At 43.4% G+C, this 20888-nt stretch overlaps 3 protein-coding genes across 9 annotated transcripts in view; all 3 read right to left on the bottom strand.

The window, feature by feature from the left end:
- CARS1 (cysteinyl-tRNA synthetase 1) overlaps window positions 1–2727 on the bottom strand; it is a 33498-nt gene extending 30771 nt beyond the window's left edge. For both annotated transcript variants that reach the window (XM_053945111.1, XM_053945110.1), the window contains exon 1: window positions 2474–2727. In XM_053945111.1, coding sequence (XP_053801086.1) covers window positions 2474–2501 — 28 coding nt within the window. In that variant the 5' untranslated portion in view covers window positions 2502–2727. The remainder of the gene's footprint in view (window positions 1–2473) is intronic.
- Window positions 2728–2823: 96 nt separating this feature from the next.
- Window positions 2824–12356, bottom strand: LOC128789695 (tumor necrosis factor receptor superfamily member 22-like). The gene is made up of 9 exons (XM_053945865.1): window positions 12322–12356; window positions 10996–11086; window positions 10135–10266; window positions 9878–9989; window positions 9227–9282; window positions 8501–8602; window positions 7500–7534; window positions 4294–4339; window positions 2824–3524 (listed from the first exon to the last, which is right to left on the bottom strand). The coding sequence occupies exons 1-9, from the start codon at window positions 12352–12354 to the stop codon at window positions 3229–3231; spliced, it is 903 nt and encodes a 300-aa protein (XP_053801840.1). The 5' UTR covers window positions 12355–12356; the 3' UTR covers window positions 2824–3228.
- A 1643-nt stretch (window positions 12357–13999) lies between these two features.
- The window catches only part of OSBPL5 (oxysterol binding protein like 5), a 133585-nt gene continuing 126696 nt past the window's right edge, over window positions 14000–20888 (bottom strand). For all 6 annotated transcript variants that reach the window (XM_053946131.1, XM_053946134.1, XM_053946132.1 and 3 more), the window contains exons 19-23: window positions 18968–19153; window positions 18300–18438; window positions 17020–17137; window positions 16322–16424; window positions 14000–15335 (exon numbers count right to left, since the gene is read on the bottom strand). In XM_053946131.1, the coding sequence (XP_053802106.1) occupies window positions 15200–15335; window positions 16322–16424; window positions 17020–17137; window positions 18300–18438; window positions 18968–19153 (682 nt within the window). In that variant the 3' untranslated portion in view covers window positions 14000–15199. The remainder of the gene's footprint in view (window positions 15336–16321; window positions 16425–17019; window positions 17138–18299; window positions 18439–18967; window positions 19154–20888) is intronic.

Genomic DNA, 20888 nt, shown 5'->3' on the forward strand with positions numbered 1-20888 from the left:
TTCTGGTTTAACTGATACCACGGATAAAAGAAGAATAGTAAATCTACAGAACATGGTTTTCTGTGATTTCCGTTCTGCATCCTCAGCTTCCCCCATCTGGCGATTTCTTCAATTCATTAAACGCTCCCACTGAAATATTTCCAGGTACCTCCTAAGTGTTGCATCCTATTTTCCCATACACTTCAGTATCCCCATCCTCCTGCACAGCTCCAGCCCATCATTGCTAAGTCTGCCAATGGTGTGCAAGAGGCAGCTGTCCACTGACAAATTGATTGATTAATTAATACCCACCAATGGATTAAAAAAGTATTGAGGGAGGAGGGCCAATGGATATATGTACATCTGACCTCTTTTCCTTGCTGCTTTAGGAAAACAGGCTAAGGAATTGCCCTTCTCTCTAACTGCAATTTTTTCCACCCCCCAAACAGAACAGATGCAGATGTTGATACTCAATTGCATTAGGAAATATCTCCTTGACAGCAGAAACACAAGAGTACTAGAGAGCTGTTGCACAACACTGAATTTTAACTCATGTAAACAGAATGATCCAAAGATATCATATCACACAAGAGGAAACAAGCACTGAGCACAAGTATTGGAGAGGTAGCAAAATAACCTTGAAAAATCAGAAGAATTAATGTTAACAATGTAACAGTAAAAAGTTGTTTCAAAAAAAAAATCCACTGCAGACATCAATTAATACAGTTCTCACACAATAACCACTGCTGTACAATCTCTTTGGGTGATATAATTGTCACACATTCTTCTTTACATGCATGGAGTGCTTCAGAGACTATTAAAGGACACTGGGAATTTGTCTGAGAGACTGCATCAACACACAGACTCAAAGGCACAGGACAGCTTCTACATTTTATCTGCACATAGAATAACTTTTGAGGTTTAATCAAGACACATAATCCCCGCAATATCAAATTTCATTGAAAATTTTCACTTTTATTAACTTGAAAATGAAAACCTCTGCTCCTTGAAGGTGTGGATGGCAAAGTAAATCCAGGAAAGCCACAAAGCTACCTGACACAAAAACAGGGAGTTACTTCACTTCAGGGAAAAATTATGTTCCTGGGCTTCCCTGACCCTGCTAACCTTGTCAGTCATAATTAGATGACAATATAAATGTTCTGGGAATTCTGCAGAGGCATTCTCCAAAAAGAAACCTTACCCATTTCTGAACATTTTGAAATGCAACTTCTCATCCAACTTGACTTTCACAAATTTAAGACAACCCACAAAAGACAAATGTAACATCATTCATACAGCTCCAGACTGGCCATTTATCATCCTGGCCAATCACTCTGATACCTTTGAAAAGAATTCCAACCATCTGCTCAGACAAGATGAATTCTCATTTTTCATTAACATTTCACAAGAACCAAACCAATGCAGTGATTCCAGCTAATGCCAGACACAGCATGCACAGAGACAGAAAAACAAAGGACTTATCAAGTCTCATACATAAGGAGCAAGAGGCTTTTAGATGAGCAGGGAATTTTAAGACTGGAGTATCCCACACCAAGGAAGAGTTTGTCAATCCTAGTCCTTTGAGCCCTGAAAGTCTCACTTCCACTTTTCCTGAACTGAAATGAAATATAACAGTTGCAGATTCAGTTTAAAAAAACCCACCCTAACAAATAGTAACTAAAGAGTTTCTCAAAGTGCGCCTGAACTGAGGCTTTCTTGGGTTTTTTCCCCCCAAGATACTGAAAAAGACTTCTGAAAAAGCCAATCCCTTGACGACAAGAAATGCTTCATTTTAGTGGGAATATTACATGCGATGAATAAAGATCAGAGTAACTTTCGGTTACTTTGTTAAAGAAAAGGGGGCAAAAATATTTGTATTTACAGGTCCTCAACAGGAATGACAGAAATTTCCAACCCTTTACATACCATAATGGTATTTCATACTTGCATGACTGGTATTCCAAGTTTCCATTTGCTACAGTAGTGCCAAATATTATAGTACTACCCTAGCCCTCCTTCCATATGGAAGGGAAGAGTACAACCCATCATTAAAACACGACCACAAAAAATGTCCGTAAAAGTCCAAATGTTCAGGCGTGAGTTCAGGGGAGAACATCGATGGCTCGGGAAAGCCAGTACGGGAGGCAGACAGACAGGTGAAAAGCACGGACGACGCGCTGAACAGCGCACGGACCGAGCGCACCCAGCGCCTCCTGGCACGCAGCGAGCCGGGTGACAGCTGCTCCCAGACGAGGGTGACGAGGAGCTCCGAATCTTCTCCATAAACCGCTGAACGCCAGCATTAACCTTACACCCGCGGCAGGGCACAACGCGAGCCGCATCCCGCGGGACGCGCACCCAGCGCAGGGCTCCGCGGCAGCGCGGACCCCCGGGCGCGCCCCTCGACAGCGGAGCCCAGGGGACGTGACCCCGCGACCACCGCCGTGACAGCAGCGGGGCCGCGACCCCAGCCCCTGCCGAGCCGCCCACCTACCGTGCTCGGCGCTGGCGGCTGCTGCCATCCCGGTGCTGCAGCTGCTGCCTCCGCCTGCCCTCGCTCCCAAGCTGATGCAACAGCGCGTCCGGAAGCCTCGCCCCGCCCGCCCTACGCTACTTCCGACGGGCCGCGTCACCCGGGCAACAGGCAGCGCCTCACGGCCCGGCCCGGCCCCCCACGGCAGGGCCTGGCCGGGAAATGACCGCCCAGGGCACCGCGGCCACCCCGTCACCCAACAGCACTCTGCCAATCGAACCCCCAGCTCCGAGTGCCGCCGCCCGCCTTTCCGTAAATAGCTCCAAGGATGGAGGCACCGCCGCCAGAACAAAATCCCAGAGCCAGGGACGTCTCTGCCAGGCTTTTATTGCTGTGCTTCAAACATAGCAGTGCTGAGCAGTCCGGTACAAAACAAAATCGTTTCGGAAACTAGAAGCATCGCAGTACTCAAAAACAGCAGCGGACTCTTGGTCCCCGCCCCCAGGCTGGGACAGCACTGCCACAAACTAAGGGATGCCCGAGCTCCTGACTCCGAAGCGGGCATCCAGCACCTGAGTTTAATATTTTACGACTCAGAGGGAGGAAGGTCATGTAAACATGAAAATAACAAAGGTATTACATCCCTTCCGACTCTCTGCATGAGATGAGGAGGCTAACAACTCCATTTCTACTAGCAGTTTCTGACACCCTCGTTTAAAGGAAGTCTGAAGACACTCATATGTATGCAGGAACATTTTTGCAGTTCCTCATAAACATCAATCTTCAGCTTCTACTTTACTTATAATGTTGTTATTTTTTAAAGTGTTTGATACACTGTAATAAGCCTTGGTATCTATGTGCCTCAGTGCATCCAGTAAATGAATAATACATTGTTTCTTTCCCAGTCTGTTTTTCCAGATGAAAAGCATCTGATAGGATTGTTCTTCTCTGTTATCAGGAAATTTAGAAATAATTTTATCAATATCATTTTCCTGTAGAAGAGTTCTCATAAGCTGCTTCCACTGTTGTGGCGGTACTTCCTTTGTAAAGACATCAAAGGTCTCTCTCAGTTCTGCAAGAAGAAACACAACACACATCAGCTTGTTTTAAAACACAGGGGCTTTTTTCCTATAGCTCACATACATACTTTCCCCTTAATTTTCAGCCAATATCTGCACAGACCAAACAGCAGCAGCAAGGCAGGATTTGGCACCTATGAAGCAGCAGGACAGACAGGTTTTCTACTAACTGGTCTTGAAAGTAGCTACAGATATGGGTATACTTCTCAGAAGTGGTCTTCTGAGGCAGGACACCATCCAGTAAAGGTGGTTTTGAGGAAGGCATCTTTGGCTGGCATGTTCCCTTGCAGGGCTATTGAAGTGGAAGTTTTAACCACTTCACTATGCTGTTGGCATAGGTTTGCCTCACCAAGACCAGCACAACAATTTGCTGGGTACAAGTGGATGTATAGAGGTTTGATGTGCTCTTCCACATGAGGGGACATTTGACAGAGAGATATCACTCTGACCTACACCTCACTCAGTAGAGTACACTGCTGCAATGCAGACTTGTTTTAAAACATTTTTCAAAAATTTGTACCATTCTTAAACGCATGACTGTGCTATACTCCCATGCAAAAAAGTCATGCTCTGAAGTAGAACAGTTCACCACAGGGATTACAAATGCAGCAATAATCCTGTTTCAGCATATTTTACAATAAACTGGAAGCCTTACAGCCCTAAGCAATATTCATTAGCCTCTTTATACTACTCTGTCAGTAGACTAAAGTCAACAGGAAATAAAACCAAATTCCAAGTACTGCCAATTTATGGAATACTTACCACTTTGAGCAAGATCTTTGACAATTATCTGACTCTGTTCTCGTACCTGTAATACAAAGTTGGACCATTACTCCAACAAATCAAGGTGCTTCATTCACTATTATTTTCTACCTACTTGACAGCTTGCTTTTACATCACACACAGCAAAAAGGGGAAGGGAGGCAGATTTCAGAGCAGACCTGAAAGTACTGGAGTAAAGAAAATTGCATGGTGAAACAAACACGATACTGGCTTCAAGGCAATGTTTGCTGCTATCGCAAAACTGTAGTGCCTATCAGGGAGATGAAAGAGGCAGAGTAAGTTAAATGAGGGATTGAAGGCTTTTTCCCCCCAAGGCTATCACTTCCCATACTTCCTATAACATCTTTAAGGGAAAGTTTCCTCTATTGTTTTGCCTGAAAGCTCTAGAAATAGCTACGAGCTCAACTGAAGGGATACCTGTATTATAGAAAATACAATGATCATTTCACACACACACACTTATCTTACAATTTGCTGGAGTTCCACTTGGAACATTAAATAGGGCAGTCTGCAGAAAAGCAGAATTTTGAACAGGTTTTGCTGTCAATGAAGACTTAGCAATCCTTCTCTACCACACTGTCATATGACACTTCCAGCTCCTGCACGGGACAGTGTCCTGCTCAGAAACCACACTATTTTCCACTAGTTTCTTCTAGGGGAAGAAAAAGAAATACTCGAAGTCACCAGATATCAGAGACATAAAAGGAGAGCTAATAATTTGGCAAAGTAACAGCCTTACAGAATTAGTCTTCAAATGGTTTCAGAGCCTGACTCTCCACCGCCCTGGGTATTCTGCACCCACCGGACTGCAGGGTAAGGCTTACAAGTTGCCTCCACAACAACCACAGGAACTTTCCTAATGTTCTTACTGATGTGGGTCGCTGCTTGCTCCTCTCTAGGTACAGAAGGTAGATATCCCTCCTAAGACAGGAGGGAATTAAATTGCCTTGCTGCACCTAAGCTGACTTAACAGCAAGCCTATTGCTGCATCAAGGCTGATGCTCAGAACTGTTGCCAAGTAGCCTGTCAGCTCCATGGCACTGCACTACCTTGGGCTATCTGTGGCTGGAGTAGCTTTCCTGGTGGGCTCACAAACACTATAATCAGTTTAAAGAAGCCAGTGGGCACCTGTATACATTGCATAGCTTTTGTGATGGGACAAAGAGGGAAGGCAGCAAGAAAGGCTCCCTCCATTTTTGGCATTATCAATTCATTAAACAAGCATAGCCAGGGAGTACAGCACCAGCTCAGCATGAACAGTACAAGCATAAAGCAGAGCAGCATATCTAGCATGACAGGTAGTGCTAAAGCTGGCAAACTTTAGGAATATTTTTTTATATGTGGAAAATGAGGATGAAGAATTACTGTTCTACCCCTGAGACTTGTGTTTCTTAAGGTACAAGCCCTTTGTAAGCATAAGCCAGCATGCTTTCTGCTTGCACAGTGACCCACAGGTGACACCATCCCATGACCAATGTGTGTAAGTGGAGACAGGAGGGGGAACCCCCCTACATATGACACAGGTAGGTGTACGTTCTCACTGAAAACACTTTCTGTTTAAGGGTATAAACACATTAAAGAAGTTGGTCTTACTTATACAGGGTAATTCTTAAACAGGAAAGAAGTAACAAAGAGCACAGCATGGCTGACACTTTTGTTTCAAAACCCAGCATCAGCAGCTGTTGGGAGCAGTATGAATTCACTGGTTCTTTGGAAGGAAAGGTGTGTAGGTGCTGCAGTACTCAGGACTGCAGCAGCATAACTCTCCTTAGTAAATAAGCTCTTACAGCAGCATGAGCACTCCAAGTGCAGACTTTGCATCTGCCTGTGACAGCTCTTACATGAGAGACAAGTGGCACCATGCACCAATTTGTAACTGCATCATTTTGCAACCATTTTATTGAAATGAAAGACATGCTATATTTGCCTATTCCTATGTTACAGCATTTTGACCAGGTTTTTTGTCATGTTTCTTCATCAGCTTCTACAAATAGATGAAGTGCTGCAAATCTGGCCAGGGCGTGTGGGGAGACACAGCCCAACAAAACACCTGGGGTGTTTCACATATTTGAGCCACTTATGGAGCTTAAAAAAGAAAAAGATCAGAGTTTAGGGTGAGCCTTTGATCATCTCTTTCAATTCTGTTTCTTCAATCTTCAAGTATTTTTTACATAATTAAAATGCCTAATTAGCAACATTAGACAAGAGCACATACACATTGGTGAGAAACAAGAGAAGCTCCAGGGAAAAAAAATGCTGTACACACACTAAGAACAGTCTGGATATTTTTCCTATTTGCTCATCAAGATCAACATTTGTTATGTAAAACTAAGACTGAGCTCATTTTTGCCTTGTGGTGCAGGTTGGGATGTAGTTTCTAACAAGAGAAGCAAAAGCCAGCTTGTATTTACTTCATCCAGCTTTGTATTTATCTTGCAAAATGCTGATAAAAACCTATTACTAAAGTAATAGGTTTTTTAGACTCAAACAGTAAGGTTCTGAAATAGCGTTTGACTACAGGATGCCAGGGTATACCCAGCTTCAAGTCGGAACATATGCCAGCCTCAGCTAGATAAACCCTTTTTAGGGATGTACTTTGAGACTAGCATGCTCTGAGCCCTGAATCCCTCATCTTTTGGGACCGCTTAGGACCAAGAATTCAGACTGTCAGGTCCTGGTCTGTAGCTTGTGACATGGGCCCAAAGCCAGGAAGACTCAATCACTTTACTGGATCAGAAGTGGTTAAGTCTTATGAACAAATAATTTGTAGTCACAATGCAATAAGAGCTGGAACACCACCATGCTGCAACACCAAACAATAGCTGCCATCAGTTGGGCAATACACATGTGAAGCAGAAAAAAAGAAATTAATTGGATCCAGGTATCACTTGGAGACAGTCTGAAGTGAAAACTTGCAGCTAGTCCAAGTTTTTTCCTCACTTCCAAAGCATCCTGGTCACAGGCTCTGAAGTGTTTTCAAGTATTGACAAGGCCAACTGCAGCAGATACACACAGCTATTGAATCCACCAGGCACTTGCTATTTAATTTCTGATCTTGTATGAATCACAGGAACACATCCTACCAGAGATCTACAGTGAGACAAATATTGAGGGCTGTGTATCAGGTACTATTAGGCTGTGAGCAATTACACTGAGATCAAACACTTGGTACATCACATACTTACCAGATATCCCTCTACATCTTTATCAGTTGAGGCAGCTGAAAAACAAAGTAAGTGTCTGAGAAACTTATAGGAATTGTAACAACTTAAACATGGCTGAAATCACACAAGACTTATATACAATAGAAACTTTTGTAACACAGCCAAACTTTTAAAAGCCTTTTAGTTTCTCTGACCTGTCATACATTTCACCACAGTATTACCCTTAGCTTCCACCAACAGCACAAAGACTGTGCCTTAATCCTGCTTAGTAAAATGCAGACCACAATATGCTGTTTGACTTTTAAGCCACTCTTGCAACCTCCTCTGCTCCAGCTTTTGTTTCTCAGCATTTTGTAGGCTATTGCCATACAGAAGGTAGAAGTTGTCTTTACTGCAATACAATCAGTAAGACATGATTTCAACAAACTTAGCACTTAAAATTCATAATAGCTTTCAGTATTATTTTAACCACACTAGTAGCAAATATACTTGAAAACACAATAGTGGAAGTTTCCAAGGAAAACAGCTCAGTTTCCACTAAAAAAGAAATAAATTCATACAGGACTTATCAACCTAATAGTCACATTAAGAGGTTCAAATGACAAAATGGAACCAATTTGTACAACAAAAATTCTCCACAGCCAAACACAGTGAAAGTAATTAGTGATCTAATTAGCTGCTACTTTTTGCCCGATGCAGCTGAACCCCCAACACAGGTTTTTCCTCTTTGCCAATACAAGGCAAGTTGATTGGAGAGGTCTTTAAGGACCTTATGATAATCTTGCTTTCAAACAGAGGCATCTGTCAGCAAGATAAGAAAGCTCATAGTTAAGGGTTGTGCATTTTATTTACCAAGCAAAACTACTCTTCATTTTAGTAATTTGCTAATTTCAATCACATGCAAAATGAACTAGAGCTTAAAAAGGTCCCCTGTCAGGCAACACAAGAACTAGAGACAGCCCTAGTGCATGCTTTGCCTAACTCTGGAAAGCAAAGTTCATGGATAATAATCAAGCAGTTACCTTTATCACATTTCAGCTTTTTAACAACAACAGCAACAACTACTAGCAAACCCAGACCAGACAACAGAAGCACCGGAATAAACCAAAGAAGAGCTTCCCTCCCTGCAAAGTAAGAAAAAAAAAAAAATTAGTACTGAAACAGTCCCCCAAAAAGATATTCCTTGCGGTCCTAGAGAAAAACCTAAGCCCAGAATTAATATAACAACCCAGATAGTTTGTCCTGGGACTCTCAGCTGCCCTGAACATGTGAGCGCTTGTTTGGACTGCACATTGTGCTCCCAAAGGCATCAGGGGATTCTGCAGAGAGCTGCAATACAACTTCTACAAGGTTTTATGGAGAGACATTTAAGGGGAAACAAGTATGCAAAAGATGATAGCAAGCTTCAGGTGCTGTAGCATGGACAGTGTGCATTCCTGGCAGGAGAGGAAGCAATATATTCCAGGCATAGTAAACATCTTTGCACTATCCATAACTTTCAACTGTGTCACCCTTGGAACTTCAAGAACCCTGGCAACACATGCCCTAGCTTTTCACCAAGTGAAACTCAAGGTAGTTTGTCCCATCAACCCCTTTGAGAACTTGTCTTTACCAAATAACTCCCAGACTAAAATGCAGCTGCTCTTAAATACGTTACAGTAGTTGACACCACTGTTTTACAGACTACTCTGGTGTTGCTAGCCTGAAGCCACAGACCCAACAAACCAAGCTGAGTGGGATTTGTGTACCTTGTGGGTCTGCAGTATCAGTGGAATTCAGCAGGATTTCTTTCCCGTCGGGATGCCTGAAGTGGATGGTAACACAACATTGTATCAACATTTCCAGATCAGTACATAGCTCTGTCCAGGCCTGATTCTTTTTCAGACAGAGCTCAGAACCATGAATGGAACATGCATAAACTTTGATAGAGGTGTACCTTTAAACAATCCAAGATAATACTACAAGATAAAAAAAACAAAGCAGATAAAATTCATGTATATTAGCTTCTAAGTGGAGGGGGAAAAGAAAAAAAAAATCAAGCCAGAGTATAAGCATTATTCATGCACAGTTAGTTTCCTTCAAGAGGTAGTTATACATCCTAAAATTTTAAGCTGGGTGCTAGAAAGTTCATTCAAGTGTTTCTGTGGAAATACCAACCTGAAGACATGAAAAATGCAAGTTCATAGCTATAAACAACAAGCACAATCATACCCAAGTCCATGTCTTTCTAGGTCTCAATATCACAGGTTTTTACACCTAAAATTTAAATGCATGAATAATGCCATTTGGCTTTAGGGCAATTATTTACAGCCTGATGATATGTGTTAACTATTGGCACAGACTGGGCCACAGCACTAACATTCCCTAGAAGGAAAATAGCAAGTTATTCTCAAACTTACTTTTGACCAATTCTCTGACACACTTCACAGCTCTCATCATCACAGAAATACCCTTGTTTGCACTGGCACTCAGCATTCTGTGTCAGAGTACAGGGTCTCAGAATTATCTGATCTAAAAATAAAATATAAGTTAGCAAGTGCAAAGATTATACTCAGGCCATAAAGGCAATTTACTTTTAAATTCAATATGCTCAATGAAGACCAGCTTTTCCACATTAAAAAGGGGGAAATCGTTAAGGTTTCATAAGGTTTGGTACCCTCTCTGCACTGTCTGCAAGGCAAGCATCCCTCCAAGCCGTTTGCATGGGCAGTAAAGTCTTTTCCTTCCTTGCAAGGGTCACATTTTCCTTTCAAATGTGAAGCACTGCAGTGATCAGCAACAAAGGTACCTGTGGGAAGAAAAGAACTGGCAGCAGCAGCAATCTCAGGGGATCTTTTGACAGAAAAAGGGCTAAACCTAGATATTACAACACAAATTTCTGGGAAAAGTTCAACTCTTCCTTACAAATCAATCAAATGTCACACAAACCAAGAGGCACATTTGCAATTTGCCACTCAGGGAGAGGTGCAAAACAAAGTCTCTAGCAAGGCATCTGCTGGAAGGATGGGTCACTGCAGCAGGCAGGGAGCCATGTGGATAGTACCGTTGCTGAAGAAATGGGGCAAGCCCAGGGAGAATTGCTTTCAATAAACTTTTTTTTCCCTTTGTCTGAATCCCACCTAAATGCACCAGTAAGCTTCTGATATTAACGAGAGGTTGCTTCTTGGTGCAAAACTTGTTAGCTCTGCATACATTAAGCAAGGAGAGGAGAGCAAAACCATCCTGAAGCTTTGCCTACAGACACAGAAATATCAGAATTCCCCTAGGCCTGTTCTTTGTGTTAACTAAATCGCTTAAACTTCAAAAGCTTTGCCCTCAACCACAAGCAAAGGCTTCCTGGCTCGATGCCAAAGCACCTCTCCTAGTCATCACCTGTTGCATTAAGGGGCTCTCACTTCAAAATGGAGCCCAGCCTTTACAACACCAAGAAGTCCTCACAGTTCCAACCAGGCTTACACTTCCACGGCATGTCGTGTAAGAAGCAATTGCTATCAGCTGTAACTGCTCAAAGTCTTACCTGCTTCACAAAACACACAGCAGAGACCTTGATGGAAGTACTCTCTCTCCCCACAGTTTGCTCGGGCTCTAGGCATCGTCAGTAGCACAACCTACAGCAGAGACAAACATGCCTCCTGAGTGATTCATCCTCCCTGGACACGATCACTATCTTGGGGAGATTACCTTGTAAAGACTTGGAAACACATTCAGAAGCTTATGGGAAGCCACAGAGGAAACCCTAACTAATTTCTGCTAAGTGCTGTTCACAGCAGTAACTGCCATCACAAAGCTGGGGTTAAGGCAGCACCATGCAGCGGCTGATGGACTTTAGGCATCTATTACCACACATTCCTGCCTCCACATAAACTTCTGTTTTCTTTCCAGTATCTCACAACAGTTGAGCTGCAGACACCAAAGTTTTTGCGGTGTGCAAGGGATTAGTTTCTCCCTTCTCCCATCCTTTTAATTCATCGGAATCCATGCTAGTCTCACTCCCGCAAAATTGAGGAAACGCCCCACAACTCATCCAACACGTCCCGCTGGCTCGAATCTTAGGCAGAAGGCAAGTCGAGTCATTAGCAATACTACAGGAGCATTGGGAATGATTTTTTTTTTAAGAGGAAGAAACGTGCAGGCCACGCACTCCTCGGCAGGCCTCCCGCGGAGCCTCCCAGCGCCGGTAGGTCAAGAGCTTCCAAGGGAGGCAGGCGCAGGCTCGGTCCCGGGGCAGCTGAGTCACATCCCTCACAAGCCTTACACGAGAGAAACCTCTAGAGCAAAAGCAGGAGGGGAAGGGGCGACCGTCCAGCTCTAATTAGTGCCGCCGGGCACCAGCGGGCAACTTCTAAGCTAAAACCAAGAAGGTCCCGCTCTTTAAACTCCCTCCCCAGCAGACTAAAAATCTTCCCCATAATTGTGGGGAGGTGAGAAAACTTCCAGTTTCACACATAAATAAGTGAACTTAAGGACTATTAAAGAACTATACGAGGACTATTAAAGAACTCACTCCTGACTTGTAACTTTTTTTTCTCCGAGGAGAGAAGGGAGGGCGGAAGCGAGTGCGCTTAAGAAGGGATGCGGAGGCGCGCGGTATTCCGAGGGCGCTGGGCTCACGGCAGCGGTGCTGCCGCAGGTTTCCCGAGACTTCAAACACGAACAAAAAGTTCGGGAAAGTTACCAAAGCCTGTTGAAGAAGAGAAGGACAAAAAAACCCCACAAGGCCCCTTCACGGTAGAGCTGGAGGAAGACTTTTTCCTCCTCAAAAGCCAGGATTTGGCTGCGGACGGCGGGCAGGTGGAGGGCGAGCCCGTATCCTGCCGGCCAAAGAGCCCCACCCGGCACTTACCAACAGCAGCCCCACCGCTCGCCCGGCCCCCATGACAGCACCTATCGCTCTGGGCCCCTTAGCGCTGCCGCCGCTTTTATTCCCGCGGTGGGGGGCGGGAGGCGGGGCACCGCGGCGCTCTCCGGCCCTCCTGCCTCACCTCGGCGGGCACTGAAACCGCAGTGAATTACCGCAGGTGCCCAAGGGCTGTCCACCCTGATCACAAAAAGCAGCGGGAAAGGCTGTAAGGAGAAATTTCCCAATATTGCGCAAACGAAGTGCATATAACTGGGTCTTCTAAAGCCCTAAAGGAGTTATCACGTTTGTCCTCAGCAGTTATTCCTCACAGAGAAATAACGTTTCTGGCTATGATTTTCCTCAAGAATGCTTTTCATTTCCCATGTGCATGTAACTGGCATGTAGAAACATTCACCTCCAGATGTTGAAATTGGATTAAAATTAACGGCACAAGGATTCATAGGCTGTTCCTTTTTGGATTATTTTTGAAACATCTGTGGCAGCAGCCCTAAATGTTGTAAACTCTTCCTCTGCTAATGCTGAATTAACATGTTGATAATTCCTTTCACTGAACTGCTGCTCTTGTGGTAACAGTGTTTGTTTTACTCAACTGCAGTTACAAGTCCTAGTGCAATCCCTGTGGGTGCATAGTTTGGTAAAATGGCAATAATCCAAACAATTTCCAGCACTCACATTTATACCTACTGAAGGCTTCCTGCTCAGCACTGCTTCTGTTTCATTCAGGGGGGCTTGGGTTGTTTGGATTTTTTTTTCTGTTGATGTTTGGTAACCATTTCCCAAAGCTGAGATACAGTTGTACCCAAGGGATGTAAAGAGCTCTAGGGAGGTGGAGAGGCTCCTATCCATACTCAAAACACATGATCCAAAACCAGCATGAGTGTGATGAGGAAGGTTGTGCTGACAGGCCAGAGATGTGCTGACTTGCTGATGCATTCAAAGGAGATTAGTAGATGTGTTTGCACAGCTTTACATCCAAACTTGGATACATCCAAACAGGAGCAAACACTTTGAAGCTGCATAGGGAACTTTGCATAGCCTGGAAAGCAGAGGCAGCGCTCTCTCACTGAGTTTTACACCACATGTGGCACAGGTCAACTTCCTCAGAAAGAGTGACTAGAATGACATCTTTCAAAAAGGCACCCAGTCTGGATTAATATTGTTGATATTCTTCAAGGATGTTTCCTCAGGATGAAGAATGCTTTGGTTTTCTGGAGACTTTTCCTAATGACAAAGCCACTCTCACCCTTTAGCACTTGTGATCAGTTTCCTGAACGTCAGTGCGCAGATGCTGGCTCTTACCCTGCCTGTTCATATCAGAGAGCTGCAGTTCTCTCTGTGGAACAATCTATTCACTATCCTCAAGTCCTTGATATAAAGGTTTCCTAAGTCCAAGACAAGTTGGTACATTTGCATGTACAAAAGTGAAAATTAAGGGAACCACTTCTCTTTCTGTGGAAGTTGCTACAATAAGAAGAAAATTTCAGACAATTTCTGACAATTTCAGCCAGAGGGGCATCAAACTGCTATTGCTGTTCTAACTTATGGCCCAGGTCTGACATTCTTGGAGACAATTTCCCATAGATTTTCCTCTAGAAAGTGATTTACTTTTAAAATACTATCAAACACAAACCCAAAAATAATTTGTCAGATAGACTGCCACTGAAAGTTGTGTGTAGTTTTATTTCAACATATCAAGCACAAACAGGTTTCCCCTAACTGGGGAATATGACGAGGAATGTACTTAAAAATTTGGAAACATTACATTGAAAGATAGCCCAGACTGGCACCACCACTAAGTATTTTAAGGCTGTATATATAGCAGTACTTACCACTTGGAACTACTTCAGGCCAGAAAAGAAAGGATTAGTATTGTCTGCAGTCTACAGAAAATATTGCAAATCTTTAAAAAATGGTGTAAAATAGGAAGACTATTAACAGGGTTGAACAATGCAGTGGCAAAACCCTCCCTCTTTCCTGACCTTTGACAATAAATGTGCCTAAGACGGAACATCTACATCGCTCCCATCCTTCTCACCTGTGCTGGGGCAGAGTATTTCTCTCTACAATGCTAGAGTGTGATATAAAACAGCCATATAGCAAATAATAACAATAATAGTAAGTGACCAGGTTTTACAAACAGGCGTGCGTGTCTGACATCACACTCGAAGGGCCAGACACAGGACACCAGTCAGCTCCATAACCAGATGAGGAGCTGTCACTGAATACTTCCCATTTCCTAAAGAAGAATGGCTCTAGGAAACTGTGTATATTTACAGTTTCTGTGGAATGGAAAATAAAACACATCCTGAGGTCCCATTCTGCATGGGCTGATCAAACAGATCATGACTTAATATCCCGGGGCTGGATTTTTTGGACCAAGTGTTCTCCCTCCTGTAATTAAAGGCAGCTGGACAGGCACCATGGACATCAGTTCTTTACAGCTCCCCAACTGCTCTTCCTCACTCCTGGAGCTATGACCCAGGCCACCATGACTTTTCCAAAATGTTGAGGTGATTACCATTTTGGGGTTACCAATACTGCTGGGTAATTATTATTAATTGCATCAGAAAATGACAAAACATAGAAAACAAATTGCACAATTAAAGCTACATTTGGCTTCAGCATTAAGGCCCATACAGGTTAAGAGGTCCTTGAAGATGTACATGTAAAAGGCAAAAATGACATAATCTGCAGGAACAAAGTTTTGCAGGTTCCTAGGTCCCTTTTTAACCTCGTTTTTCCACTTCCTTCCACCTCTGCCATGTTGGTTCTAAAGTGCTTTGGTGCCTCACTGGGCTCCTTGCGCAAGTGGCCCCCCCCCTGCAGCCAGTGATCAGTATTGCTGCCAAACGTAGTGATTTTATTTGAAGACATAATTAATGAAGAGTTGACACGTAAGAAAGATGCAGAGGAGAAACCAACAGCGAGAGTCCAGGAGGAAGCTTTCAGAAGAGGCCTTCCTGTGGAAGGACTTTTTGTTCAGAGCGCTGAGGTTTCTGCAAAAAAAGGCATTATGATTATTTGTGTGCATTATTATTATTTGGAGAGACGTGTGCCTTCACACGTGTGCATACCCAGAACTTCCACACCAGGAGGGAACCCTGTACTTTGGTTGCACCTTCAGGGGTAGAACAGTGTGCTCCCCCAAACTTTGTCTCCCTCTTTTTAACAAGAAGATTAGTGCTTCAGCTGGCTGCAGCTGATTGGCATAGGAAGGGCATCAACCCCAAGAAATCTCTTCATCCAGCACTCACTCATGGCCCTGTGAGTTTAACCTGTGCCCTAACCTTCCCAAACCTGCCCTGGACACTCCCAGGAGCTGCAGTGAAGCTAAAACCATATCACCAATGACTCTGGCATCCAGAAAGGGTAGGCCTCATGTGTGATCCCACCTCACTGAGCCTTGGCAGGGCTGGATAATACTCCTCACACAGAGGGGAATCAGCAGGGCTCCCTGGAGCGAAGTAGCAGTTAATACCTCCCACAGGAGTCTGCAGGGCAAAGCCCTCTGTCAGCAGCAGATGTGGTTACTGCTTCCCTCAGATGGCAACCAGCAATTTGTACAAAAACTGGAGTTTAGTGCTTTTCTCCATGAAGCCCAGTTTTTCAGAGCACACCCTTGCATCTCTATAGCAAACTGAGGAAATTCCTAACATGCTGGACCAGAAGGGAGACCTCACACTCTCTGCCTGGCTGAGATTTATTTTTAGCTAGGGCCTGGCCCAGTCCTTCTCAGTCAGGAGTACCTCGAGTTGAGTAATCTTTTTGCCCAGAAAGAGAGTGTTAAGAGGAAGAGATTTCCTCCTCATTGTTTCAAGCAGAGTTTGTCTTTCTGGTGTGTTAAGTGGTTGCTTTACCTGCAACAACTTAAACTGCACTCCTGCAGCTCACAGAGACACTCCAAAGACCACAGTAAGGAGTTAAATGCCACAAGTTATATCTAGCCCATTAAAATCATTGATTCATGACAGAAAATGGTTACCTGTGTATGTCCTGTTGGGCTTTCTGTAGGGATAAAACAGCGGAGTGAATTTCCTTCAGGTGATTAATTTCTTTCCCACAATGTGCGCACAGGCTTTCAAACCCTGTGGCAAAGTAGAAGGACAATTAAGTTTTGCATCACCATTCTGGTGGTAGTGAAACACAACACAGCAAGTGGGTGGCTGTGATCTAATTGTCACTGCTAGGGGGGACACTTTCAGGAGGAAACATGGGGAGAAGGAGACAGGGAACAGAATCTTCCACCCAGAAGATCCAGGCCACTGTAACAGGTTCTGTGACTCTGGCTCAGGGTGCTTCTCAGTCAGCTCTAAGGAAACAATGCTCCTCAGCTGAGGGGAGGAGAAAGGAATGCTCACATCTGCCCACTCTCTCAAACATTCAAGGTCACCTCTATCAAAGGCAGAGAAAAGAGAGAGAAACACAGCCTTTCCCTATGTGTTGATTGGAATGTCACTGTATTTTTCTAATTTTGCTAGGAGTTGGGAAGTCCTCGTTGTAAGGCAGAAAGAGAAACAGCACATACAGAGAACAGAAAAGCAGAACATTCTCTGTGCTGCCTGTGGCCTGTTGGCCCACGGTATCAACTGGGCTGGGAAATGTCCCAGGGCTGTCTCAAGAATTAAAGTACCAAGGCAAGAACATTAAAGCCTATAAACCCAGTGACACCCAAATACTCACCATCATCATCTGAGAGCTCCTGCACTGACTCTGGCGTTGAACAGCTGCTCTCTGTGTTCTGGCTGTGGTTGGATGGCTGATCACTGGTTTTGCGGCGCCTGCAGTCTTTGGCAGACCTCTGGATAAAACAGGGATTAGAAGTGACTCAGTCTCTATCACACTGAAGATGTGTGTGATTGCTTTAAACAAAACAATTTGGGGTGCTGGCAAATATATGTGAGATTGTGAAGTTTGACTGCTTTCTCAGCAACTCCTAGTAATGGAATCTGGCAGCTACTTAAGGATATTATACACATGACTCATACAGAAGCATTTCCCCAAATGACAACATTCTTAAGACACCTATCCAAATTATTCTTCTTGTAGCTTTAACTGACACATACTATGGATGAACCTTGTAGTTCCTTTGCTGAGTTGTGTACCTAACTCAGCCAGGTACATAAGAGAAAGCTGGAAAAGAAGAAAAAATTATAATCAAATTCCCCAGCAAAGATTTTTCAGAAGGTGCACTAAACATGCATCTAAACATGACGGAATTTTTATGCCTAGTTTCTTGATGCACTTTGGAAAGCTTCTCCCTCTCTCTCAGATGAGTAAACCAAACACATTGATTCAAACTTCTCACTACAGGGTCTGAAAAGCAGTTATGAACCTCAACTTCCCCACCGAATCAGAGACATTCAGATGTAGGGTATTACAAAAGAAAAGTCTATGTACATAATAAGATACAAGTTTTTCAGTGTAATATGCATTATAATTAGCTAGTTTAGCAGCTCTACATTTGTAAAGTGTGTTATGAATGACATGTATTGTTCCAAAGATGGAAGCACTGAAATAGGGGAGTATTATCTCTGTTTAAGGGAAAGGATGGAAAGACATGTCTTGTCTGAGAGAGAGTGAGTGATAAAGGCTCATGGCAAAGACTGAAACTGAAATCACAGGGTCTCAGCTGTGTACTCCAAAACCTACAGGAAGTTTTCTACTTTGGAAACATTGAACAGTGAAGTTCAGCTCAGCTGTGTGCAAAATTCAGTGTAAGAGTCACTGTCACTAGCATTGGGTGGAAGAAAAATGCCAAAACTGATAGAATGAGTCAATCAGTAATTACAATTCTTTGGAGCTAATGATGGTATAATACTACAGGTCTATAGTCACAAGCTATATTTACCCAAAACAAAACTTTCAGCTTATGCTGTGCTTACTTGAAAATGCTGTAGAAAAAGGGCTGTGTATCTAAACAATCATGAAGAATATTATAATCTCCAAAACAGGCCTTTTACCTTGTGCCGTGTAATTTGATTGTTTATGCATGTTGCTTTGTGGTTTGACATCCTTGTGGATAAGTGTCTTTCCATTGTCTGAAGTATTCCATCCTTCTCAAATTGGGCAATGTCGTTCAAAGGATCCCAAGGTCTTAGACTTTTGAGACCAAATGAAAAAAAATCATCAGAAAAGCAAGAATCCCATATTAGCCCAATACACTAATTCCACATGCATCAGGGCAGGCAATCATCCCTGACAATAGCCAGACTTTCCAGATGCAGTGACAGGACTAACAGAAAGTTCCTTGCACATTCACAGCTCCTTGCAATAAGTGAGGAGGTTCAGTCTCTAGAGGCTTTGCCCTTCTTGCCTAGGGGAGGAGAGCACAGTTGTTAACTCTGCTCTGAACAGCGCAGAAAGTGCTAAATGACTCTGCACCTGATCGAAGGTATAGGAATTTGCATCAATGACACAGTGGATTTTCTATTGCCATGCCCTCATTTCCAGCTATTCCCAATTAGTATCATGAATATGTATTCTAGTGATGACATGGAGCTCAGAAAGGGCAAGCTCTGAACATAGTTTTGGGGAATGGCTGGGCTGCAATGACAGGTCTGTAGCCCTGCTTGAACCCCTGGGAACTCAGGCAGCAAGATGTGTTGGGAATCCCAAGCTCAGCACTCACTCCTCGTATTTGTAGCGCCACTCTTTGGTCCTGGCATCGTGCCAGAACAGCAGTGGTTTCCATTCCATGCCACTTTCCCTCCGCTCCCGGGCAGCGTTCCTCTGCTCCTCTTCCAGCACAAACTTTTCCTGTGTCGCCTTGTGCTGATCACCTTTGTTTATTGCACTGGTAACATGCTGCCAAAGCCTAGGAATAATCAGGAAGGAAGTTAAACCACCTTAGAACCAGCAATGTATTTTGCCAGATGGAACTTTAGAGCAGGAACTTATCAGGCCTATTGATACACCAGAGGAACTGTACCAGGATTGCTCAGCCTCTGTTTTAACTTGTAAGTTAAAGAAACTGAGAAAGGCAACATTGAATGCTATATGAATGACCTGCTGAAGGAAGTTTCTCTTAGATAACATCACCTACAATTATTGAATTCTTCAGTGCTGTCTGTGAGTCATAAGGAAGTTGTGTTCAATTCACTGGGATCCGTGGCCTCTTTAGAGGTGATTGACGAATAATCTGTTCTGTTCCTCATCCTTTCAGGCATTTCTATTTAGAAGCCTTTGTGTCAATGTCTATACCCAAAACAAGTCTTTAAAGTTTAGAAGCACTGGAAAATGAATTTATGTGCACATCTTGTAGCTGCACATGCACCTCCTATACAGGATTTACAACCAGATCTGTAGGAAGCTGATTCAATCCACAAGCAGCAAGCATGTCCTTGTGCTCACAAGCTGCAAGCATGAACACAGGTTTTCACTCACACTTGTTTGCAGCTGCCAAAGGATAAGTAATCTGTCATATGAGCTGTTCTCATTGAGCATCTGCCCTGGCGAGAGGATTTGCCTTCTACCAGAGAAAAATCAATACCTTTTATTTTACTACAGTCAAGCTGTGATCAGCCTCTCCACAGTTCCTCTAATCAGAGCACTTTAATCTTCATTTCAGATTGGAAATCTAGAGACTAGCAGTTAGCCCTCCAAAAATATTACTGTATGCTTTAGTGTTTAGAATGTGCACAGGAGATCCAAGCTGTTCCATTATGCCAGCTCTACAAAACACCCATCTGCCATTTAGAAGATGAATTCATTACTGCATTTAATTTGGAGCTTGCTGTGAAGCTCTTAATTTAACAGTGATCCTGAAGCTTTCATCATATTTCTATCACTCCACATTAACACAGCACTTCCAAAAACGCAGCCTCTTAGATAAGTAACTGGATGCAGAGCAATGCCTTCCTTTCATTTTTAACAAGTCACTGCCCTATTTCTGTGTATGAATAATTTCTCCCAGAAACAAACGAAGGAAACTCAGTGATGGGGATGGGGCAGGAAGGAATGAAATAACAGCCTGAGAATATACTGTGGTGTGTAAAGCCTGTCCTAAGGAATGAAGTGGTGTAAAGAGTGAGTCCCCTAATTCTACAAACCTTAGAGGGACAGCACAAAATTGTTTGACAAGGGCAAATTACTCCATGAAGAGCCGCATGTGTCAATGAGACCCCCCATGGTGAGCTGCATGACAGTATGAGCTTCAGAGATTCCCCAACAATTGTGAAAATAAGTGATTTTCAGCACTGCAGGGAAGACTAAGCAATTTAGGCAAAATATAACCTGGATTAGATAGCAATTTATTCATGCAACTGTCAGCATAATAAGGAGTTTGGTGGAATGTCTATTAGGGATCTCTGTAACTTTTTCCTCCTTCCCTTGGATGCATGTAACATTATTAATCTCTCATGTAGCAAAAGGAGCCAGCTCTGGCCGTAAACAGAGAACTGGAGATTCTTTGTCCACAAGACCAAGATTCTCCTTTAAAAGAATCTTCTGAAGATTAAGAGAAAAATGTGCTGCAGTCTGCCCTGCTCTGCAGAGTTAACAAATCTACTCTGTAAGTTACAAATACAGACTTTATTGCTCATAATGACCAC

This window comes from Vidua chalybeata, chromosome 6 (genome assembly GCF_026979565.1).
Source record: "Vidua chalybeata isolate OUT-0048 chromosome 6, bVidCha1 merged haplotype, whole genome shotgun sequence".
Lineage (NCBI taxonomy): Eukaryota > Metazoa > Chordata > Aves > Passeriformes > Viduidae > Vidua > Vidua chalybeata.